Source organism: Mus caroli, chromosome 14, assembly GCF_900094665.2.
Source record: "Mus caroli chromosome 14, CAROLI_EIJ_v1.1, whole genome shotgun sequence".
Taxonomy (NCBI): domain Eukaryota; kingdom Metazoa; phylum Chordata; class Mammalia; order Rodentia; family Muridae; genus Mus; species Mus caroli.
In genome coordinates this window covers 64,544,180-64,570,918 of record NC_034583.1, presented here as the reverse complement: position 1 = coordinate 64,570,918, position 26,739 = coordinate 64,544,180, and the positions used below count along the sequence as shown (strand labels likewise).

At 39.8% G+C, this 26,739-nt stretch overlaps 1 protein-coding gene across 1 annotated transcript in view; it reads right to left on the bottom strand.

Moving 5' to 3' along the window:
* Sucla2 (succinate-CoA ligase ADP-forming beta subunit) overlaps positions 1 to 26,739 on the bottom strand; it is a 40,538-nt gene that overhangs the window by 8,136 nt on the left and 5,663 nt on the right. The window contains exons 2-6 of the mRNA XM_021182222.2: positions 24,298 to 24,478; positions 19,005 to 19,104; positions 18,714 to 18,876; positions 8,303 to 8,431; positions 5,966 to 6,104 (exon numbers count right to left, since the gene is read on the bottom strand). Coding sequence (XP_021037881.1) covers positions 5,966 to 6,104; positions 8,303 to 8,431; positions 18,714 to 18,876; positions 19,005 to 19,104; positions 24,298 to 24,478 — 712 coding nt within the window. The remainder of the gene's footprint in view (positions 1 to 5,965; positions 6,105 to 8,302; positions 8,432 to 18,713; positions 18,877 to 19,004; positions 19,105 to 24,297; positions 24,479 to 26,739) is intronic.

Sequence of the window (26,739 nt, the reverse complement as noted above, 5' to 3'; positions counted from 1 at the left end):
AGCTATAAAAAAAAAAAAAAAAAACCTGTCCATTCCTGTGAGAAGCAGTCCAAGTTGCCCTGACTGAAACAATCCCAATTCTGCCTTGAACTCATGGTGCAACTCTATGTGGTAACAGCTACAAACTTCCAAGTCACAGAGCGCCAGCTCTTAAGGTCCTCTATGCTTCACTACATTTGGTCTCTGTGTTCCAGACGTATCCTTAGGCAGTTTATTATTAATAGAAGTGTTTAGAATATCTTATGTGTTGTCTTAGTCAGGGTTCCTATTTCTGCACAAACATCATGACCAAGAAGCAAGTTGGGGAGGAAAGGGTTTATTCGCCTTACACTTCCATACTGCTGTTCATCACCAAAGGAAGTCAGGACTGGAACTCAAGCAGGTCAGAAAGCAGGAGCTGATGCAGAAGCCATGGAGGGATGTTCTTCACTGGCTTGCCTCCCCTGGCTTGCTCAGCCTACTCTCTTATAGAACCCAAGACTACCAGCCCAGGGATGGTCCCACCCACAAGGGGCCTTTCCCCCTTGATCACTAATTGAGAAAATGCCTTACAGTTGGATCTCATGGAGGCATTTCCTCAACTGAAGCTCCTTTCTCTGTGATAACTCCAGCTGTGTCAAGTTGACACAAAAATAGCCAGTACATGTGTCATAGTTTAACTTCACTTCACTGCAGAAATTCCTGATTCTGCATTAGACAACATGACTGAGAATAATCTACTATGGATGGGAAAAATGCTTTTCGGGATTCATCTAACGCTTTCTCCTAACAATGAGTACATCATTTACTAGAAACTTGGGAGCAAACATCTGAGCTTGCCACAAGTGCACCTGGAGACCAAAGGAAAACTAGTTCAAAGTAGTAACAGTGGCCTCAGTGTCCAAGTGAGATGGCCTGTGTCTACTCCAATACACTAGAGATGAGAGCTAAGGTCCAAACAGCAAAGGTTCACTATTATCATGATTTCTGGCCCATTTTCCTCTTCATACTCATTTCTCCCCAGAGTGTGAACAACAAATTATCTGCCTAATAACTGAGGGTATTATAAACACGTCATCTCTTGGAGTAAGCTACCCAGGGGAACAAGTTATCTGCTAATCCAAGGCAAATCCCATCCTGCTGATGTTTAGCATTTGATTAAGTAGATTATCTAATCTGTAACTGATTTGGCAGATCCAATTGGACTGAAATTCTGGCAGGGAAGGGAAATAACCAGTAAAGGGTCTTTAGGGGATTCTAATGACAATGATGATAAGCTTTTTAAGCAAATCCCTTCACTTTTTTTTTTTTTAAGCTAGGGTCTTGCTATGGAGTCTTGCTTGACCTGGAACTCACTATGGAAACCAAACTCATCAAGGTCTGCCTGCCTATTCCTTCCAAGTGCTAAGATTAAAGGCAGGGACCACTATACCCAGCACTTTAGACTTTTTATGTTATCCTGCTTTTAGACATTGTTTTCCCATTACTAAAAAAAGTCTCAAATCTCCATCTTTCAATTACTCAAACAACTACACAATATACTTAAAGAGACATACTTCATCATACATGGTAGATATTTCCTACAAAACTCCACAAAACAGTAATTCTAAATTTAGTTACCAAAATTTCTTTTAAAGACTGCTATGGAAACTTCTACAAACTTATACTATATGTTTTATGACAACCATTTACCAGTTTACAAAGAGACGACTACATTTTAATGAATACTTTTGAAACTAAGTATCTACCTTCTAAAGGAAATTTGTCAATCTATAATGTTAAAACTATATCCTACATTGCTCTAAAGTTTCCAATGGAAATGAGTAAAAAGAAATGTAGATCTGGTAACAAAGCCCAAATGTAAACTAATCTGTGCAATAAAGCCTTCTCTTTCCCATTTACACTATGTTTACAACCGCCTGCTCAGCACACAACTGCAGCTATCTAAGCTCTACCCCTGTGTCCAATCTCCTGCTCCTCCCAGCACAGCAATCACATTCCCAAGCAGAAATACACCTGGCATGCAACTATGTTATTATTAAGTTCTACTAATCACTGGTTTGGAGGTGAAAGCACATCTCTATAACTAGTCACATGTCCTCAGGCAAGCCTGATATCTTGACACTAAGTTTCATAATCTATAAAGGTAGCAATAATATCCAACTCACAGAATTACTGTCTATATTTTAAAAATTAAAGAGGCCCACATTTGTATTTATAACAGAACCTGGCATTGATAAGTTCTTGTTTATGAAAAATACATCTTTTTAAAACTTTTTAACTATACAAACCTAAGTATGCTTAGAATATATGTTAGTGAGGTCAAAATTCAGAACTGTTTAATAACAAAAAGACAATAAAACATAAAAGGCAAGCTGAAATCCACAAAAGGCTTTTTTAACTAAGAAAAATAAAAGCAGTGGTAGAATTAAAATCTATAGTAAACTCCAGAGTCTCGGACCTAGTAGAAATGGTGGCAAAGATCTCATTCAAAATAGCTAGAGTGGCTAGAAAGATGGCTCCATGGGTAAGAGCATTTGCTACACAAGCTGAGACCTGAGTTAAAGTGTGAAAAGGTTTGGATGTGGTTTTAAAGCATCCCCCTATACTTTGGAGGTTTGTCCTGCACTGAGAAGTTGGTAGGACCTTTATTTAAGGGGAAAGGCTACTGCAACCAACCACTCTAGAGTACTGATCCCTGAACAGATTCACATGGTTCTTTTGGGTATGCTGGCTAGTTTATATGAGAGCAAACTGTAAAACCAAGAACAAGCCTGTACTCTGGACCGTCTTGGTTTCCTGTCCTCATGGTGTGACTTGTCAAGTGTTTCCATCACTGTAAAACCATCACCCAGAGAGGCTCTCATCAGAAGCCCAAACAGCCAAAGAGGCTCTTCCTATGTGTGACTTTTTCACACATAGAAATACTGCATACCATACTATACTATACTCCACATAAAAAATACTCACATCTACAGAATCAGGTGTGATGGGTCAGGGTACCAAAGATCAACAGAAAAACAACATTGAATTTAACAATATTACAAAAAGGGTATACTTTATAAAAGAGGCAGAAAAATCATTGTTAACTCTAGAAACTTAAAGTTTTTTAAATGAAACAATTAAAAAAAAAGAACACTTTATATACATTCATAGTTACTGATCTTGAGGTAGCAAAAAAATCTCATCACAAAAATAAAAGAAGTAAAAAAGAGGTCTGACTGGCTGAAAACTAAAAGCTTTAATATGTTCAAGGCAAGCAAAATTAAACAAACAATATAACTAAGAAAATATTCAGATCAAATGCCAGAAAAGAAGTTAGCATCCTTAATAAGCAAAGAGTCTATATACCTGGAGAAATCACCAGGAAAGGTTATTAAGTAAATAAAGAAAAATACAAAATGCATGGAGCTTGCAATCTTCAATTAAGTAATTAAAAACATGTTTTCTAACATTTTACTTAAAAATGAATAGTTAAAAAAAAGACAACAAAAAATGAGGTCAGAGAGAGACTATATTAAAAATTGATATGAAAATATCCAGAAGTCACCATAGTAATAAGAAAACTAATACCATTTGTGTACTAAAGCAAAGAAATTACAAATTTACAGAAAGCGTTACTCGATACAATCGTTTCTACAGATGTGATAAGGATGCTGAGATCAGGTATTATCCCAGATGACGGGAACCATAAGCATCCTTACAAGAGAAAGGCAGAAGACTACACAGATACACACGGAAGAGAAAAAAGCAATGTGGCCACAATGGCAGAGACAGAAATGAAGTGTCTCCTGGCCAAGGAACACTACCAGGAAGGGGAGAACTCAAAGGCACAGATTTTTCACTACGGCCCCTGAAAACACACAGCCCTGCTCACACCTGGAATGTATTAGATAATGATTTTGGACTTCTAGCTTACAACTATGAAGGGGAATAGTCACTTAAAATTATGGTAATTTTTATCAGCCATAGAAAACTAATAGTGGTAACAAAGAACATCAACAGAAAACTCCAAAAAAGAAAACATGTTCAACGAACATGAAAAATATACATTAGTAGAAATCAAAGAACTGAGTAAATTAGACAAAACACCATTTCTTCATCAGAAGCTTGAAGATAAAACCTACTATGTTAACTGATAGCAAAATATGCAACAAGACTACTGCCTTCAGATCAACATGCAAAACTCTCAGCTCCTTGTCCAGCACTGTATTTGCTAGCATGCAACCATGATGAGAATGGACTAAACCTCTGAAACTGTAAGCCAGGCTCAATTAAATGTTTTCCTTTATAAGAGTTGTCATGGTCACCATGTCTCTTCACAGCAATAAAATCTTAACTACTACAGAAGTTAGTACCAGGAGTGGGGTATTGCTGTGACAGGCCTGATCATGCTTTTTATTGTAGAATTGTGAATTTGGGGACTTTGGATTATAAAGGCAATTGAATACTTTAAGTGGGTCTTAATGGGTCATACTATTAGAAGCATAGAAGAACACAGCACTGAGGGTGATTTGAACTATGGGGACATATAGCTCAAGAGGTTTCAGAGAAGAATTTTACTATGTGGCTTAGAGACTGTTCTGTGATATTTTGGTGGAGAATGTTTCTGCTTTTTGCCCTTGTCCAAAAAGTCTGCCTGAAACTAAAGTGAAAAGTTTTGGATTAATTACATTGGCAGAGGAAATCTCAAAACAGCATTATTGACTTTGTTATGTTATTATTAGTGGTCACTCTTACACAGATCTATAAGGAAAAGAAGCAAAATGTACTTTGAGTGGAAAAAAAAAAAGGCATCAGGAAGTGGAATCGAGCTAAATCCTGTGTTCAAGGAGATAACCAGATTAAAGAAAAGCTTGATGTTAAATGGAATAAAGGGATGACCCAGCTAAGAGTCTAACTTGTGAAAAGAAATTTTTAAAAAGCTTAGGGCCAGGTATTGGTGGCACATGCCTTTAGTTCCAGCACTTAGGAGGCAGAGGCAGGAAGATCTTGAGTGTGAAGCTGGCCTGATCTACAGAGTAAGATTCAGGACAGGCAACCTGAGGCAGTGAAGGAAATCATAGAAAACAGAAAGTTGATGAAGATGAAGCTGAACGGGACCATGTTCCAGCCTGAGCAAGCAGCAGGACTTAGCAGCTTCATCCACATGGTTCTGGCTTTAGAGTCAAGAATAGAAGAAAGGGGGCTGGAGAGGTGGCTCAGTGGGTAAGAGCACCCGACTGCTCTTCCGAAGGTCCAGAGTTCAAATCCCAGCAACCACATGGTGGCTCACAACCATCCGTAACGAGATCTGGCGCCCTCTTCTGGAGTGTCTGAAGACAGCTACAGTGTACTTACATAGAATAAATAAATAAATCTTAAAAAAAAAAAAAAAAAAAATAGAAGAAAGGGATTATGGACTCTCCCTCTAAGGAAAGGCACTAAGGTCACACATGTGTCAGAGTGTCCCTGCATGGAGTCCTAAGAGAGGCCATTGTGTAAGCTGTTGCCATGGTTGTAGTGTCTCTTCACCGTAATAAAAGACAAGCAAACTACCCTTCTTCTCTCCTGGCTCCAATGCTGGAATGACTTCACGTCTGAGCACATCTTTTCACAGAAAGGATCCAAGCATGGAGGCATGGATGGCTAATTCTCCCAGACTGGCTAACTCTTGCCATAACCCTTATATCTCCAACCAAGTGTTGTCCCACAAGACCTTCTGCCTGGGTGGAAATGCTTCATCTCTGTCCAATCCACTATGGTGACTACTGAACCCCTGGAATGTGACTGAGTGATTGTTCACTTGGATTTGCAAGTTGTATCATTTTTATCAATTCAACCAGACAACTGTGATTGGATGTCCTTCACTATATAAGGCAGCACAGCTCCTGTGTTTGAATGGGTTTACTTCACATCTGCTCACATTCAATTCATCAGAAGATGAACTGCTACACAAGAACAACAGATGACACACAGCATCATGTGATAGAAGAAGGTACCTTACCCTTTCCGTCAGAATCTTCTACCATTGGGTTTATTTCTACCATAGTTGCATCATACTTCAGAAAAAGATTATAAAGCTTGATCATGTTTTCTGCTGCAGAGTCCACAATGTTTGAAGGAAATCCCATCTTCTGTGCAAGCTGAAAGTAATTTGTCTTTTTCAGTTGTAACTTGTATATATCTAATCAACATTAAAATATTACAAATAAAAACTTTATCATTTAAAAAGATAAGCGAGAACTATAGTTAAATCATTGGAAGAGCAGCTACTAAAGGTTTAAACAACAAAAAACTTGCTACTTCAAAATCTTACAGTGTGTGAGTTATACCTATTTTACAAATCAGAAAACGATTCAGAGATCAAGCGCTAGCCATTAGCCTAGAACACAGTCCCAGTGGTCACTTCATAGCTTCCTCACTGCCTCTATCAACAGTAAACCTAAACTGAAAAAGAGACTTATGTGCTCGTTCTGGCAGCACATATATTAAAAACTGGAACAATACAGATAAGAAAAAGACTTATATTTTATTAAAACAACATCTAAAAAGGTTGATAATCTCAATGGTCTAATCACTAGCCAGTTAGTAAAGTTCCCTACTTTGCCTTGAAGGTAATACAAGGCATGTCTACTGGGCTAATAGGGGAGGCAGTCAAAGGATACTGTCTCATCCATTCTAAACTCAACTCTGACAGACCTCAAAGACACAGGCAGTTGAGGCTCTTGTCTAGAAGAGTTACAGAGGTGAGCAGAAAACCGAATCAGAGACATCTATGGAACACTTTAAAGAACAAATTTCAAGGTCACAAGCCAGGAGATGTAGGTCGCACTTTCTACGGTGAAGCAAGTATGCAGCCCTCTGTGGAGCTGCTGCTGGGTCCTACACCTAGGACCTCCTACCCACGTGCTACGTGCTCTGCCACCAAGTGCTGTCCCAGCTGAAACAATAGTCAATTTCAAAGTTCCTTGAGAAATTTTGAAGTAATGATATACAGGACAGGAGTCTGCTTTAAAAACTACAAAGGATTCTGATTCTCTCCTCTATTTCAAATATCAAAGGCTGCGATATACTCCTGATTTTCAGGAGCAGAAAAATCTTAAATCCTTTGAGGGTGAATATGATTTATATAAAGAGCCAAATAGCAAAAAATTAAATAAATAAATAAAAGTCACTGATTAAAAAATAGACTGTTGTTTTGAGTGAAAAGCTTTTATAAATAAAAAAGTAATACAATAATGAGTACCATTTCACCATAAAGAGTTTTATAGAGACTTAAATATTTGAGAACTGCAAAATGATTTTCACCAATCTACTATGCCATTGCCCAGCACTGAGAGACGCCTCCTTCCTGCTGTATCTTCCCTCTCTAGTCATCACTCTCATATAAATGATAATAAATCATGTCACTCTTGCACATTTATTCCACTCACCTGATTAAGCTATGGGTCTCACTGGAGAAGCCCCTCTGCTCTGTGGGCCTTACATCAGTCACAGGCCTGCTGTTGCTATACTTCAATAACTAAGCTTATTTTAACAGTGTTTTCTCACAGCAACTGATGAGCCTGTGTTTATATCCACAGCAAACAATTTAGCTTACTTTTATACATAAACCAAATAATTTAATCCAACAGCATCATTAAAAATAGTATCAAGCAATACTCAGATACAAGGTATTAAATTCTACAATTTTGTTTGGAAGGAGTAGAAGCCAGGCAGAAGGTGAGAAAGGACAGAACAGAAAGCCAGAAACCATACACAGATGTTACTGAGTGTATGTACATTGTAGGACAGTATCTCTGGCACTATATATAATTGACAGGGGGGCCAGGGAACATTTAAAATGACTCAATGAGAATTTAATCTCAGACTATGAAAAGCAATGACTGATAATCACCCCGATTCTTCAATAAATAAATAAATTAAAAAGTGAGAAAAGACCTACACATTAGAAAAACTGGTTCGGGACGTATTACCTAGTGAAGGAAGGAAAGACATCCTACCAATCCTGACTCAGGCAACTTCCACAATGACGAGACATCCGGGTACTCCTAAGAGTGACTGGACATAGCTGACTTTAAGGAATCACTGTTAACAGTACTAGATCCAGCAATGGCACAGGAACCTACATAAAAGCATTCCTGTGTTTTAAAGAAACGCAGAAATCTTCAAGAAAACTATTGTAGACTTTCAAAATCTTAAAAATACTGTACTTTCAAAAACTGCAATTTTAAATAAAAAATTAAACCGTCCTAAATTGTTTAGTGTTTTACAAAGTTAACGATCTTAAGTATTATAATTATCTAATTAAGAAGTAAAGCTGTTTCAGAATGTAACATACTGTCACGGCTTGTTCCTTTTTGATGCCCTCCACTATATCAACAGGCTCCTTTACAATGGCTTCAGGGTTCTCGGCAGCCACGTCTTCAATGTTAACACCACCTTGTGCGCTTCCTATCAGTACAGGACCCTACAAGGGAGGGGGGAGACAAAGCATCAAGCTTTACTTTAGACTCAATACGATTTTAAACTAATCTGTGCAGTGTCAGGTTTGGGCATAGACAGCTCCCACACCATATTTTCTATTTTCTTTGACAATGTAACATATCTCCAATAACTAACCATTATAAATGTTTTAACTGAAAAATAGAAAAGAAGCAGAAACAGAAAATAAAAATGATATCTTGCCTGCAAGGGAAAAAGATAAAATACACACATCTATACCAAATAAGTAAATATAATCAAATATACAAAATATAACCTATGCATTTTTACACATAAAACTAAAAAGACATTAAAGTATTGCTTAAATTTTCCATCTAAGGAAAAATTTACAGGTTTTCTGAGCTACAAGTCTTCCTGCAAGCAAACAAAACAAAGCACCCTGCAAGAACAGCCCTGACTACTACCACACACACTGGAGGAAAATAAGGCTAATGTACAAATAGTTAAATCATGAACTTTTAGTTCCTCCAAAAATCAATAAAATTACAAAACAAACATCTTGTAGATTTGCTAATCTGGTATGACTAGAACTAATCTAGTGGCAGTAAGAAAAGTAAAATCATATTAATGTGTTGTTTTATAAAGCGGTAGTGTAATGTAGCAGAAGGAGCAGCTCAGCGGCCAGCCAAGGTGTCCCCTGAACAATCAAGCCATGGGACAGAAGGTTTATGGCAGGAAGGGAAGGGGACCTGGAAAAGGGGGTAGGAGCAGAAAAAGGAGGACAGAGGAGGACAGAAAGAGAAAGGAGAGAGGAAGGGAGGAAGAGGCTAGCCAGGGACACTGGGGTTGTCATGTAAGAAGAAGCTATCTTCTTACATGCCTGGCTCCTGGCATTTACCTGGTGGGTGGAGATGCTAGCTGTTGCTAGGTAACTCTTGGGTGGAGCCTAGAGGAAATGCTAACATAATGAATAAGAAAATACAGATCAGAGCTAGAGACCTGACTCAGTGGCTAAGATGGCTGCTCTTCACTCCCAACCACCAACAACCACCTGTCACTCCAGTTTCAGTGACATTTTAAAAAGAAAGTCACTGTATTTTTATGTCATTATAGTATTTCAGTAACAAACATAAAATGTAATTTCAAATAATGGTTTAGACCGCCTTCACTGAAAAATACAAATCTCTCTCTCTCTCTCTTTTTTTTTTTTTTTTTTTTGGTTTTTCGAGACAGGGTTTCTCTGTATACCTCTGGCTGTCCTGGAACTCTGTAGACCAAGCTGGCCTTGAACTCACCTGCCTCTGCCTCCCAAGTGCTGGAATTAAAGGTGTAAAACAATAACTAAAGGAAATTTATTTTTTAAGTTAACTCATATTTAAGTAAAAAATATTTTCTATCATGTGATTAGATATTATGTGGTAATGAATTATCTAGGACTTTGTTCCAGTGTAATAAGTAACTTAAGTCTTCAGCCATCTTTATGGTCAAGGAAGGACTCAGAGGTCCTGAACCCCACTTTATGCTAAGTGTGGTGGTTTGAATACATATGGCCCCCACAGACTCAATGTTTGAATGCTTGGCCCACAAGGGGTGGCACTATCAGGAGTAGGCGTGGCCTTGTTGGAGTAAGTGTGTCACTATGAGGGCGGACTTTGAGGTTTCCTATGTTCAAGTTACAACCAGTGTGGCTCATAGCCTCTCCTTTGATGCTTGCAGATCAAGATGTAGAACTTCTTGCTCCTTCTCCACCACCACGTCTGCCTGTACACTGCCATGTCTCCCACCATGATAATGGACTGAATCTCTGAAAGTGTAAGCCAGCCCCAATTAAATATTTTCTTTTATAAGTGTTGCTGTGGTTATGGTGTCTGAGTCAGTTGGCCAATGGTACATCGCTCAATCAGGTGAGCAGAGGGCCACAGCTTTGAGCCAAATAACACCATGTGAAAGACAAAGATTTAAAAATTTAGTCAACTGCAGAGATAATAATTTAATCATTCCTGCGACAAAGAAGCCCCCAAAACTCTAGATGACAGTAGCAAGATTAGTAAAGTAGGAAACCAAACCCTCCCACAAGCATCAAGTTCTAGCACCAGTATGCAGTTGAAAAGGCCTGAAAACTCAAGAAGCCAACCAGGGAGTCACTGCACCCAGAAACAGTTAACACTAACAACGCCTGTACTAACTGCTAAGAAAAGCCATTTCACTTCATCTGCATCAGCCACCCACCCCCACCCCAATTCAGTTTGGAACTAAAGGGGAAACACCCTTTGCCCCAAGGAGTACAAAGGTGACATATGTCAATATTCTGGCTTTTCAGGGTGTTGTCCAGGGTGCTAGTTCATTTCTCTAACTCCAAATACTGCAGACAGGCTACCTGTGGCCAGAGACAAGAAATGAGCTGAAAGCCTGTGAGGGTACCAGAAAACTAGTGCTCTAGTCACAGACTGACACACATGGCTCGCTCTGACAGAGAAAAGGCACCAGCGCAGGATTTGATTTATATCACAAGGAACCAAAAAAAAAAAAAAAAAAAAGGTTACTAGTAGAACTTAGATGAACTAAAAGAAATAGGGATAATGGGGTGGGGGTGGGGATGGGGGGTGATGAGGATTACAGTTGAAAAAGGGCTTTTTATTGAAAGTAAGAAAACATATACACAGTAGACAGCAAGAAAAAGGCCTTGGCAAAGCAGTTTCTTTTCTAAGGCTGGGAGGTTTTAAAGTATCTGTAGGCTCTACCTCCTCTAATTTAAGGTTGGTCAGTTAAAGGACAGGAGGGCTAATTGGCCCACAGCTATTGTGTAATCTGGCCTTGAACTTGCTGAGTCAGCCCATCAGCAGGGGCCCTATTGGCAGGAAAAATATACACAAGGCCTTAGTGTGAAGCTGCTGGCTTTTATCTCAGTTCAGGAGAACAAGGAAGGAGCCATATTGGAAATTCACCATCTTTATTTTACCTGGCCACAGCCTGTCTCCCTATCTTTCTGCCTATCAGGTAATCTGTCTACCTTCTAGCCCCTCAATCCTCTCTCTCTCAGAGGTCGCCTGAACTGCTGTAGAGATTCTAAGGCCCAGACTGCTTTTAACTGCTTCCAACTGAAAAGGAAGGGGCAGCAGTCAGAATGCCTCAGACAAGGGTCATTTAGTGACAGTGTGATGGTGACTTTAGAACACTGGGAAAACTTAAGAAAGCTAAGAATTAGACAGTTAAAAGATGAACATTAACACACTCTCAAGTGTACTAAATGGGAGGGAATAGCAACTCAAACAACAACAAAATCATCAGAAACAGAAAACCTAGCAAATGGTGGCACTGAAAGACCCACAACCTGAGGACTCACCCACATTCTGACACAGGAGAGGTGACACCCCAAATCACTCATGAGAAATAGTCTTGCTGAAAACTGCAAGAGGACTTTTTATTTCAAGAGCGCTCTCGGACCCACAGTCATACACCACACAGGGATAGAGGGCCGTGGCGCCCCAAGTAGCTAGGTAAGGGGGTATTTAAAGGAAGAAACCATAACTCAAGGAAAAATACCAGTTAAGAGTCACAAGGAAGTGCAAAGTCACAAGAGTCACAAGGAATACCTGGTAATTGTGTGGGTTATTTCTCAAGACAGTTTCTAAGAGCTCCTAACAATAACACATTTGCATAGCGGGTTCCAGCAATGGTCAGAGTGGGTTGGGTGACTTTCTTTGAATGAACACTTGAACCCAGGAAGCGGGTGGGTGGAAGAATGTCGCTATCTGTTTATGATTAGCATACCTTGGAGCATCGAGTCACAGAGGTCACATTCTCAAGCCTGGGCCTAAAGGCTTAGAATTTTGCTTTTATGTTATACTTTTTCAGCACAAACAACGAAACCCAGGGAAAGTGGAAGGAAGAAACCACAACTCAAGGAAAAATACCAGTTAAGAGTCACAAGGAAGTGCAAAGTCACACTAGGTGAAGAAACTAGCAAGCCAAAGGTAAAGAAGGATGGACGAGAAACTGTGGGCCCAGTCACCAGAGCAGACCCAGGAAGCGGCCAGGCTGCCAGGGTTAAGAATCATGACACACTAAATCCAAGAAGTGTAACACTAGCTAATATAGAAAAAGAGGGTCACAACTCCACCCCTTCCCGGAGCTTTAACACCAGTAGGCATGCCTGTGGCTGCCAGTCATAGCATTTATTGCAGCTGGGAGCCAAGGACTACAGAAGCTGCCAAGTACTGAGGCCATTGGTAGTTAAAGCTCAAAGCAATAAGCACCCAACCTAAGCACAGCCTTAGGTTTCTGCCTTCTAAAGCCTGATGCAATAGACCCCAAGTACTCAGGGCTTGGAGATATAACAACCCTCTACGTTGTAAAATAGAGCTCTGGGGCCTTGAACACTCAAGGACTAGGGACCACTAACTCTAGAAAAGCTTCTCCAAGCCTACTCAAAATTTCTATCCAGGTAGAGAGAAAGGACTCCAATCAAACAACTGGTAACAGTTTGAACTTCTAGTGTTTAAGTCAGCAATAAAGCACAAGTCTGGGACAAGAGAAACTTATCAATGGACAATAAAATCAAATCCTTTTTAAATGATCATGCCTACATGAAGAACTGCTTATGAGGCCAGTGAGATGACTCAGCTGGTCACAGCGCTTGCTGCCAAGGCCATCAACCAGACTTCAGTCCCCAGAATCCATAGGATTTAAGGAAAGAAATAACCCCCTAGACGTTACCCTCTGTATGTATAGCCTGACACATGCAGGCATACAAGCCTACACCACCCAGATACATAAAAATGCTGTGGTGGTGTGAATACGTATGGCCCCCAAAGCTCAAGTGTGCAAATGCTTGGCCCATAGAGAGTGGAAGGCCACTATTAAGAGGTATGGCCTTGTGGAGGAAGTGTGTCACTGTGGAGACGGGCTTTGAGGTCTGTGCTCAAGCTCTACCCAGTGTAATACAGTCTCCTTCCTCCCTCCGCTGGATGGACTCAGCTGCAGCAGCAGGTCTGCCTGTCTACATGCTGTCATGCTTCTTGCCCTTATCAACTCATGGACGCTGATAATGGACTGACTGCTCATCTGTGTGGCCTCCAGATTTAGTGACTTTTTAATCCACTACAAGCAAATGCTTTTATTTTCTTTTAACAGATTTCTTTGGTAGCTGAGGTGATACTGCGAGTTACTGAAGGCTTTTTTGTGTTTTGAGAAGAAATTTTCCTTGGTAACAACTCCCCCTTCCTTTGGCATTCTTGAACCTCACTAGTTTTTAACATGGAGTGGGCATAAGGAGCTCCTAACTGGTACACATCTCTGCCTTTGAATTAATCTGATATTTATTAAAAACTTGTTGAAGACATGCTTTCACTGAGTAGTACTTTAAGGAGTATCTGCCTATAGTCCTTCCCTGTCTTACAACCAGGCAAGAAAAAGAAGGGGGAGGGGGGCAAAAGCACCCAAAGGTGAAAATTAAAAATAAAATTGCCACTATAGAGATAAGATGATCCTTCTCACAGAAAACCCAAGAACAGCACACACATACAAAACTAGAATAATTTTAGCAAAATTCGATACAAAATTAGCAGGCAAAAAAAAAATGTTTTATTTTGATACACTAAAATAAACACCCTGAAGAGGCCACTAGTGCCTCTGTAACAGCACCAACCTGAACAACAGGTAATACTAAACATAGCCAATGACTTTTATGCACTAAAAGCTATAAAACATTGCTGAAAGAAACAGAAGACACACAAAACATGGAAAGATACTGACTGGCCAAGAGGTGTGAGGAAGTATAAATGTTCCTACTAACCCAGGCAACCCACAGACTCAATGGAATTCCTACTAAAACACCAATGCCTAGGGTCTTCTTTTTCCTCTTCTTCCTCCATCTTTCAATTCATTTGCAATCTCAGTCACAATAGGCAAAACAGTCTTGAGAAATCAAAGGCTGGGAACCTCATCTTTCCTGATTTCAAAATATTACCACAAAACTCTAATGATCAAAACAGGATGAAGGCAACTATGGGAGCACATGTCTGAAATCATAGCACTGGGAGCCTGAGGCAGGAGGACAGAGACTAAGCTACATAAATAGACCCTGTCTCAAGAAAGATAGTATGATACTAGCCATAAAGACCAACGGACTAGCATATCAGGCCCAAACAATCTCTCATACATCATAGAGTCACATGATAGGCAGCAATAGCCATGATACACAAAGGGTAAATGATACTGTCTTTTTAAAATGTAATGGGAAGGAGATATTTAGATGCAGAAGAATAAAATTGGACCTTTAACTTAAGTCAAGAAAGAAAAATTAATTCAAAATGAATTGCAGACCCAAACATATGTCCTGAAACTATAAAACAAATTGAAGACCCTAACATATGCCCTGGAGCAAACACAGAGGAAAGTTTTATGATATGAGTGTGGCAATGATTTCTTACAAATCATAGCAAAAACATAAGGAACAAAGGTTGTAACAAGTGTGATTGTATTAAGCTTGAAAACTTCTGCACAGCAAAGGAAATAGTCAGACAAAATGAAAGCCAACCTACAGAAGGAAAGTAAAATATGGACAAAGTACTGAATAGCATTTCCCTAAAAAGATATACATATGGACAACAAGCATGTAAGAAGACTCAGTGGCATCAATTTTTACAGAAGCATAAATCAGAACCACAATAAGGCGCCTGCACGATGCTCGCACTAGGTAAAGACATGCACTACCAAGCCCGACAACCCGAGTTCAAAACCCAGTATTCACAAGGTGGAAGGAAGGTAGGTATGCATGGATATGCACACACACACACACAATGATAGTAAGTGTAATTTTAAAAATCTGATAACCCACAGTGAGGTATCATTTTACATCCTTTAAAAAAGCCACTATCAAAAAATTAGAAAATAAGTACTGGCAAGAAAATGAAAGAATAGGAGCCCTGCACAAGTTGGTGAAAAACAGAGAAAACATTCAAACTAGGATACTGGCAAATGATCCAGTAATCTTGCTTGTATATACTCAAAAGAACTGAAAATGAAGGAAGGAGAAAAGGAGGGAGACAGGGGCGGGAGAGAGGGAAGGGGGGAAAGGGAAGAAAAAGAAAAGTACTGTCATATACTACTTATCACAGATGAAGACATTTGAAAAATGAAATAAGCAAGTCACAAAAATGCAAATGTTACATTTACACAGGCATCTAAATAGCCAAACTCTGAGAAAGAATGGTGGCCATCACATAGTTAAGAGAAAAGTGAAGTGTTCAATAAATATAGTTTCAATTTTGCAAAATAAAAAGTTCTACAATCAAGCTGTGTGAGTTGGCACATGCTTATAATACCAGTATTCTACTACTAAGGCAGGAGGATGACCCTAAATTCTAAAAAACTCATTTTACATAACAAGTTCAAGGCAAGTCTAGACCTTGCCTCAAAAAAGGCAGTGCCAGAAATCAGTGTCCAAAACCCTTTAGATATATACACATGCATAGATGCATAGATGGCAAACTTTAGATATATATGCATGCATCCATAGATGGTAAACTTTGAGTCATTTGATTTGAACATAATTTAAAATTTTTAAAAGTAAGAAACCCTCTAGATTCCAGAAACCTGGAGAGAGACCCCTTCTGGTTGTCAGCGTTCTGCATATTGTCAGACAGCTTGATGGGAGAAGAGGAGACACAAAGACAATGAAAACACAACACAGAAAAATCACTAATGTGGCACCATTGGAAACAATTAAAGCTTCATGTCTAAGAAGCTCTCAGCCTTGCTCTGTATGTTTCCATCTGACTGCTTGTGACCTTTGTCCCATGGCTGATAATAAACGTAATTACTAGGTACAGCATTCAGTATAGTTCTGTACATTGTTCTGGGGAAGCCCACAGATCTGTGCCCAAGTCAAGTGTGGTGGCACATGCCTTTTGTCCCAGCACTCAGGAAGCAGAGGCTGGTGAATCTGAACTCAAGACCAGCCTGACGTACAGAGTGAATTCCAGGACAGTCAGGGCTACACGGAAAAACCATCTCAAAAAACTAAATGAATGAATGAATGGATGAGTATATATTTACACTAATAATGTTATTTTTACTTTCATAAACCTAAGTTCTTTGTCCCTCAAGAATCCTTGCCTTAAAATAAGTTTGAATTTAAAGTATAAAATAAAGATCTATTGGGTTGGAGAGATGGCTCAGCAGTTAAGAGCACTGACTGCCCTTTCAGAGGTCCTGAGTTCAATTCCCAGCAACCACATGGTAACTCACAACCATCTATAATGGGATCTGACACCCTCTTCTGGTGTGTCTGAGGACATCGACAGTGTACTCATATACAGAAAATAAATAAATCTTTTTAAAAAAAAAGTCTTTAAGATAAAGATCTACTTGAGAAACACTTAATGAAAACTTTTGGAATTGCTTTAGTACCTTTCACAAGTCTATTTCAGGCAAAGCCAAACCCTGACAGCCAGAAGGAGCACTTGCTCAGCAGAGTGTCAAGTTTTACTAGAAAAGTAAACCAGCAAAGGCCATCTGATGAATTCTGTTTTCTCAGGGCAAAGTCAATACCAAACAGCAGTAGGCAAATGTCACATCTCACCAAGTGCTAGTGAAGGTAAGGTGATGTCTGTCAGTCTGGCACACCAGTTCACAGACATGCCTGCCCAAGGATTCTCATGTGTTGCTACCAAAGCCCAGAGCAACACCATGGCTAGGTGTGGCTGTGCCTGCATATAATCTCAGCACTGAGGGAACAGGCAGGAAGGCACTTTGAGGTTGAGGTTTGAGGTTACTTGGGCTGTGCCAGGCTTCCAGGGCTCCTTTTGTTACTATTAAGTGGCTACAAACCACATTTTTTAAAAACGAAAGAAGTCTGGACACAGCAAGGAGGCCTGTAACCCACTGCAGGTGGAGACAGGTGGGTCATGGGAGCTTGCTGTTCTCCATATAGCCCCATGGGCACAGGTATCCCATGTACGCCTGTGTGTGTGTGCACACATCCACACATGAACAAACACACTCATCAACTAACAAATTAAAATAAAAAGAACTAGTCTCTCTTGGTTTGTCCAGACACTTACATAACTAACAGGGTGATAGGTATTGATGTATACCAAGTGAGAAAAGAATGTGTACAAAAACCAAGTCAATACATGAAACCCAACTTCTGCCAATCTTTGTGCTTAGACTATTGTGGGATAATTGCTGAAATCATTTACAAAGCTCAATTATACCATACAGAAGAAAGGAATACTTTTAAAAAAATCACACTGAGTGGGGCTTTGCTACCACCTAGTGTTATATCTCAAGAAATACTCCTTAATAAGAATTAAAAATCTTAAAATACAGCCGGGCATGGTGGCGCACGCCTTTAATCCCAGCACTCGGGAGGCAGAGGCAGGCGGATTTCTGAGTTTGAGGCCAGCCTGGTCTACAAAGTGAGTTCCAGGACAGCCAGGGCTATACAGAGAAACCCTGTCTCGAAAAACAAAAAAAACAAAAACAAAAACAAAACATAAGATACTTTTATTACTGAAGATTTTAACTGTGGGAGGGCAAGTATCACAATATAGAAGAATACTGCTTTTTCAAGCTGTTATATAGAAAACTATCTTATGATCCTTAAATTTTGTTACTCTAAAGCACACAATAATAATTTTCTATAGCAATATTTACCGGGACTTTCAAACATGAATAGTTTGCTTCAAACAAGAAGCTAGTAACATCCAAGCAGCCCTCTATGCACTGTATCTTCAGTACACCGGGTTTGTACTGAAGCGGATGCTTTGTTCAATGCTAAAATGTTGGTTCCCATAATGGGAGCAAAGCAGGACTAAAGCTCCTTGAACTCCCTCGTTCCCTTACGGCTGCATCATTTACACTCATCATCACCTTCCACCACACCAATAACCTAGTCAAACATGAAACATAAACAAAACAAACAGTAAAGTAAAATAAACCTAGAAGCAGAAAAAGAACAAGATGCCATTTTTGGTTTATTCTTTCTTCTTTGGTAAGACTACTTTACAATGCAAAGAACTAATTTTCTCTGTCCATTAACCCAAATACAAGTTCCAGAGATTTAAGGTATGTCTAAAGAATTAATCATTTGAAAACCCCATGAAACGCGTGTTACAGTGGAATTCTCCTATAGCTTTTTAAAAACTATATTACATGTCAAATTCTACCATATTATTTTTCAAACCTGACAAATTCTCTGTGAGTAATGGATAATACATCTTATTCCTCATGTATACAATGCTCAACCTCTGAAACTGACAGTCAGATGTAAACCCTGATGTGTCCTGTCTACAAGTACTCACTTGAAACGACCTCTCCATTGTTATTGCAAAGTAGTATTCTCTCCTGGGATATTTGCGCTCACAGACCAAAACTTGATTGCATATTCTGCCCTTTGCTCCAGTTTGCTTGGTAATCAATTTTTGCCCAATCATCTGTGAGGAAACAGCTTTTGCTTCTTCTGGACTACAATAAGAAAAAAAATTCAAATTCTTCTGTTCTCCAATTAAGAAAAATCTACACCACAGCTAATGCTCAGTGTTTTCAACAATCTGATAATTTAAATAATTTTTCTTTAAGAAACTATGACTTACGAGAAAACGATCTTCACTCCTCCTTTGAGGCCACTTGTAAATGTTCCTTTTCCTCTGCCGCCAGCCAAAACCTGTGCCTTTATCACAACATCCTTTGATCCTAGAAGAAAAACACTTTTATTACACAGAAAGCAGGGAGTCACATCCAGGACAGTATTTATAATAAGTGTTATTAAATGAAGTCCCATTACCACAATGTCTAAGACTAAGGCATTCCACATACATAGATTTTCTAGATTTGAAAAACAATTCTTAAACTAGTGCTTTGGAAGAGATTAAAAATACAATATTAAGATTAAAATGTTTTCTTAAAACTTCCAAGAAAGTTTTAAGGAGAGATAGCTTAATGGTTAAGATCTCTAATTGTTCCTCCAGTAGAACCAGGCTCAGTTCCCAGCACCCACATGGTGACTCACAACCAATTGTAACTCCAATACTGAGTGACTCAATGCCTTCTCCTGACCTACACAGGCACTAGGCACACATGAGACATATGGAGACAAAAACACCCATACATACATACATACATACATACATATACACATCATACATATACATACATACATACATATACACACACATCATACATACATACACACACACATACATGCATGCATGAACACACACACAGCCCAGTCTCTCCATTCAAATGTAAACTTGTGTCATGTGACTGTTGAGTCACAAATACTACTTCGAGCAGGACTTGGGACTTGGGATGAGCCTATGACTTGAAATCATTGTAGTGACTGGACTGATAGGACTGATAATGCCTCCAATAGCAACAAATGCTGCTACCGCACACTGTGGAGCAGTGAGCGACCTTAGGAAGAGTACTTACCAAGAGTCAGGAAGATAGGCAAATAAAAGAATTCCCAAATACTGTGTTTAAAAGTCATCCATATAGTTTATAAATCAGCAAATTATACAATATATATTTCCCTTCTCTTTCTAATTTACTGTACAAAACTAGCAAACTTGGGGCAGGAGAGATGACTCAGTGGGTAAAGTGCTTGTGTTGATGGGTAAGCATGAAGCCCTGAGGTCAGAGCCTGAGCACCCACATCAGGCACAGACGACAACTATAGACACGGGGAAAACCTGGAGCTTCCTAACCAGCCAACCTTGCTGAAACTGAGTTCTGTGTTCAGCAGGTGACTGTGTCTCAAAAACAATATGGGGGACAGACAAGATACTCAGAAGTCAAAAACATCTGTCACACAAACCTAGGGACCTAAGTCAAACCCTAGGACCCACAGAAGACAACTAAAAGGCTATCCTCTGGTTTACATACACACACATACACACAAACATACAATGCACACAGCATGGCACAACCATGCCTGTACCTCACATACACAATACAACACACATACATGCACATATACAGCACATGGCACAAGCATACCTGTTACCTCACATACATTATACAACACAGAGAGAGAGAGATACACTCACACAAAAAACAATTTTTCTTAAGTGGGCAGCAATAAAGGAAGACATCCATACTGACCTTTGACTTCATATGCACCCACACATTTCTCCCAAACCTAGCAAACTGGATAGTTAATCTAGATTTTACTCACTGCTAAAAGGTACTCCCCTTAAAAAGGTGTCCTCTTGTCACAAAGACATGCCTAATTTCTGACCCTCATCACTCTGCCTCCCTTAGCATCTGCCCACCCTGACAGTGCAGCATCTTTTACCATATTATGGCAAAAGAATGCAGGGCCTCACGCTATTTGCTGTACCCCAAGCACAACGTTGTCTCTGGGATATGACCGCTACCTTGTATATACATATTTGAACAGACTGAAGATGGGCACTGCACTATGAGAAAAAGTCATTTCCAATTCACAAAGCATAATAAATAACTAATCACTGAGATAATCAATGCTTTTGGTGATCAAATAAGAAGTGAACTACGCTGGGTGTTATGGGGCACGCCTTTAATCCCAGCACTTGGGAGGCAGAGGCAGGTAGATCTCTGGTCCAAGGCCAGCCTGGTCTACAGAGTTGAGTTACAGCACAGCCAAGGCTACACAGAGAAACTTAGTCTCAAAAAAACAAAACCAAAGCAAACAAACAAGAGCAGAGAACTCTAGCATATAGGAGTCTACAAAAGAACACATAAAATGCTGTAAATTAGCCTACACTGGAAACGTTTACTGCCTGAGTCGGAACTTGATCCTAACATTAGTCAAGATGGCATTTAAGAACAAAGAGAACACTCCCACTCCTGAAACTACAGCACTGGCCACTCCTTGCCTCCAGCTAGGCACCTGCCCTAACCACCATTCTTCTCACCTGGATGATGGAATATTTAAAGAAGTAGTCAATGAGATGGTACTCTACCTAAAACTACTTCAAGGCCGGGCCAGCACTCGGGAGGCAGAGGCAGGCGGATTTCTGAGTTCAAGGCCAGCCTGGGCTACAAAGTAAGTTCCAGACAGCCAGGGCTATACAGAGAAACCCTGTCTCGGAAAAACAACAACAACAACAAAAAAAAAACAAAAAAAAAAAACAAAAAACTACTTCAAACAGCCATTTCAGAGTAAAAGCCACAGTGTTTACAATGGCCTTTTACAAAGCCGGGAGCCTAAACAGTGTCCTTTTAGCTCCTGGGCTCAGTGCACTCGAGCTACACTCCTCTCCTCTGGCCGTCCGGCTCACCCTACCGTACTAGCTGTCCAGTCATGGTTCTAAGACTTACATGGCCCTTAGGCTTACTTACACTGACAGGCCTAGCTAAGAATGCAATCTGCACACCTCTGACCCATTTCCCTTCTCTGCCTCCTTTTCCACCAGGGACTCATCAGCTTCTAACATTCTACATTCTTTTCTTCTGTGTATCACTTGTGCCTTGGCTTCCCCATTAGAATGAAGCTCCAGACAGCTGAGCCTTAGCTATATCATGGATACAGATTGGCTGCTGCAAGAGTGTCCAAGACACAGCCTGTTGAATGTTGAAAAAGGAACATGTTAAAAAAAATCTTGAATTCTCATAAAAATCAGAATTCTCATAGTCTAGACTATTTTCCATTGCTCTAGAAAGACTCAGAACTGAAAATACCAGAAGCTCATGAGTGCCTTACTTGGAAAAGACCATTCCCACAATAAGCCAGCTCCACCATTCACGAGCGTATGAAACTAGCAATAAGGTTATTAAAGGTAGTTAACCCAAAAACCCAACAATTTCCTCAATCAACCCTGGTACCCTCTGGGACCAGAAGACAGGCAGTGTCCAAACTACAGCAAAACTCTTATTTATTCTTTCCAGCTCTCCCTTGTTATCTGCCAAAACTCCCAACTTTCTAGAATTTTAGAAGTACTCATTTACATACAAAGATGTACAGAAGGAGAGAAGAATTAGAAAATTAAGTATGAGGACAAATGATTAAAATAGTTCAATCAACTCCATTAATTCATGCAACAAATTCTGTACGTGGCAGACAGCACATAGAAGGTTGAGAAACCACAGTGAGAAGAGAGAGAGCCCAACCTTTCCTTCCTCTCAGGGCTTACAGTGCATGCTCTGCAGCAGACTAACAGCGAGCCTTCATCTTTGCAGTATTTCCTAACAAACGTTCTCAGTGCCTAAGAAGTCTGCTCCACAGGCTCACAGTCAGGGCTCACAAGGCTGGTGGTTGGGAACAGTCACTGCTCTTACATCAGGTGGCAGCAGCTCACAATCCCCTGTATGTAACTCCAGGCCCAGTGGGTCCCCGGCTTCTTCTGGGCTGTGCGCACCGCATACAGGTGGTGCACATGAACTCACACAGGCCAATACACTGCATACAAAGAACTTTTAAAAGAAGCATCTTTTTAAATAAAAAGTCAGAGCCCCCGCTGTCCTTTACACACCTAGAAGTCCTAATCCACAGACATTTCCAGAATACAAAACAACAAATTATCTCATATTTTAAAAAAGCTTTTCAATTATTTTTTCAAGAAAAAAACTAGGTGGAAAAAAATAATAATTTGGAAATAGAGACAGTTTTTCTGACTTCATTAATAAATAAGTTAGGACCTGTTGCCATGGGCCATAATTTCACTGAAATTAGTATTCCACAAAACTTTTGCTAAATAATCTGAAATGTTTTTATTATTATAATGATAAAAACTGTAAATAAAGTCATATTCTCAAGTCAAGAAAACAATGACCATTCAAAATAGTTTGCCCAGTAATATTCTCATTTTTAAAGACAACTATTTACAGCTAAGGTAAATGAAATTTAAACACTTCTTAAATTTTGCGTGAAACAAAGTCACATATTTAAAAGTCAAAACTGCATCAAGGATGAATGCCTACTTACCTACATAAAAACAGGCAAGCCCTCAAATACTACAGAAATACAGAAAACAGAGTGACAGCCACTACTTTATTTCATTTATTACGGATTCTTTCAATTAAAAAAAAAAAATGTACTAATGGGGTTGGAAAGATAGCTCAGCAGTTAAGAGCACTGGCTGCTCTTCCAAGGGACCTGCGTGTAATTCCCAACACCCGCAGAGCAGCTCATAACTGTCTATGACTCCAGTTCCAGGGCTTCTGACACCCTCATACATGCAGTCAAAATACTAATTAACATAAAATTTTTAAAAATTAAATTAAAAAAACAGATAATGTGCCAGCAAGTTTTTGCAACTCGTTGAGCAAACATTAGTATGTATTGATTACCTAATTGTCAGGCATCTTTCTAAGCCTTTGTGGTTTTATCAGTGAACACATAAAGACAACAAGGAGCTTAGCCTAGAGTTCTCCTTCTTCATTCTCTTGCATCCACTGGGAGCAAGGAAGTTAAGTCTCACCCTTTCCACACCACACATAAACAGCTAAGATTTCCCTTCAGAACCTTTCTAAAACAAAACAAAAAAGTCAAACAAAACAAATCCATCACAGCCACCATCCTTTAAGCTATAAAATAAAAAGAGAATAACTTTCTCCTAAAGTCTGTTCTAGCTGAAAGGAGGACTTCAGCACCCTACCACCAATATAAATGATTCCTAAGTCACTAAGAGTACAGCTCAATACCATCTTCTAGTAACTATAAAGTCTCAACAATTATAAAATTCTACCTTCTCAAAAACAAGCCAAGTCAAACGTGATGGCCCATGCCTAATCCAAGCATTCTAGGAGGTACAGACAGGAAAGTCTGAGTTCAAAGTCATCCTTGGCAGTGTGAGAACCACCTCCCAAAAATACAAACGCCAAGTCATCAAACTTTCATCAAAGGAAAGGTCACATCTTAGACAAGCTTCTGTGTCAAGGTGACTAAGGTGGTTTTTAAAGTACCTAATTTTTTGGCAATTGCGTAAGCTTCATCGGATGACTTTGCCACGAAGCCTTTGGGAACAGAGACACCTGCTTCCTGCAATAACTCCATACTCAAGTATTCATGCAGTGAAAGAGTCCTCTGCTGCTGCTGCTGCACTTGCAGTCCATGCTTGTTAAACAAGCCAGAATTTCCCAGAACCTAAAAAAATGGAGACACATTTAAGTATGACAGTGGCAAGTTTTTGTCTTTTTATTGTTGAGAGAGAGAGAGAGAGAGAGAGCAGGAGGGAGGTTAGGAGGGAGGGAAGGAAGAGTGTACCTATTCATACTTGGTTATAGAGTGCTCAGTTCTCCAGTACTACAACAAAATTGCTAAATTAAGTCATCCAAGCTCAATTATAATATAAAACTAAAAGCTGGTCTACAGTTAGACATCAAACGTTACCCTTGGCACTTTTCATTGTTTCCTCGTCATCCATCCCTAGTCCTTACCTTACTCCTGGGTTTTATTATCATATCTCTACTAGCCTACAGGTAATATTTACCTAAATGATAACTTCAGAGGCTCTAAAGCCAATCTCATCTTGTCCACCAAACTAAAACTGTTTCCCAGTTCTTTCCCTCTATCCTCCTCTGGGATTTATCTGGCATTAGGTATGTGAAAGCTGAATATTTGGTACCCGGTCACACTCCTTCCCAGAGAACATGGCAACTACAAACTCCTGCCCTTTTCTACCTATGTTGAATATCCATTCGTTCACTGTGTTAAACACTTAGCACACAGGAACTAGACGTAGAATGATGAATTATCCTCTGAGGCTCACGTCTTGTGTGCATTTGCACCAAGGACAGTCAGTGCATCAACATGCCAGATGAACGGGAAAGAGAGAAATCTACAACATCGGGATTACGACCCAAAAGCCAAAGGGGTGGCTCCAAGGGTAAGGTGTTTACAGTCCAAGTCTGGTGACCCAGGCTTAATCCTCAAACCCCTGCAAAAGTCATTGTTGCCCTCTGGCCTCCACACATGCACAGTGGGTAATACTCACACAGACACTTCAAACACCACATACACATATTGTTTTCCTTATTCAACAAAATGTCAAAAAGAAATCTCTAACATACCTTACTGCTAAAAGAGAAGTATGCAGCTAACTTTCAGCTTCCTGTGCCATGGCCACATCTAAGGAAGCACTCACATCAGTTACATCTAGCATCTTATCAGAGTCTAAGCTGAACCTAATAAAATGTTGAAATACCTGACTTCCTTTTCAAAGACCCTCAATCCTTTCAATCTCAAGGCACTATATACAGAACAAGTAAGTCACAAAACCCTTCCAAGGCTGCACGGAAATAGGACTCTTAACCTTTAGCTATACACTTCCATTACGTCCACAGGATATCCAACACCAAAACATAATTCACACCACAAAACAGAGTATCATAAGAGTTAAACCTAAAGAGCCCTATAGAAAGTCTGCTTCTTGAAATACATTCTTGATCCACAGCATCAAAATGTTTCTTAATATGCAGATTCATGGCCTCCATGGTCTGCAGAACCAGGATCTCTGAAAAGTGGGCTCAAAGAAATCTGAACTAGTGACAAACCACTTAGTTGAATCTTAAGGATGCTAGTTTAAGAACCTCTAACCTAACAAGCTAATCAACCTAATAGCCCTTTGTTGCTAATTCAACTAGTTAAAAGTTGGCCAAGGTTGACAACATGGTTCAGTGGGTAAAAGTGACTTGCCATGAAAGCCTAGCAACTAGAGTTCAAACCTCTAAATCACTAAAGGTGAAAGGAGAAAACGCCACAAAGTTGTCCTCTGAATTCCATGTGCACACAGTTTACACACACATACACACACCATGGGGGTGGGGGGAGATAGGAGGAGGGAGAGGTGGAAAAAGAGGAGAAAGAGGAAGAAGAACATGAACAAGAACAAGAAAAAAATAATAAAATCCTGGCTAACATTTCATTTAACTAACTCAATCCCTTGACTCAGTGTCACCGCAATATAAAAGGCAGCAACTTCCCACGGTCCTGGATCTCTATCGGCTGACCTATTCCTAGATATTCACAACAGACAATGAGTCTAATACCTACCCAAAGGCAAATACAACATTCACAGCAGGCTTACCCACTAAGACAGAAACGCAAATGCCCCAGTGGCTTACCAACAGGTTAAATTATAAGTATTTATAGAACAGGATACTTCAGAGGAGGGGAAAAAGTTGTTCACCCATCAGTGAATTAAAGTCACAAATGTAATGCTGAAGCAAAGATGCCAAAGAAGAAAGAGAACTTCTATGATATTTTCTACTTCTTATGTCATTCACTTGTGCTTGTGGGTGCACACCATGGCACATCTGAAGACATCAAAGTCAAGCTGCCTGCGTCACTTCTTTCTTTCTACAATGTGTGTCCCAGGATCCAACTCCAGTTCAGGCTTGGGGCCA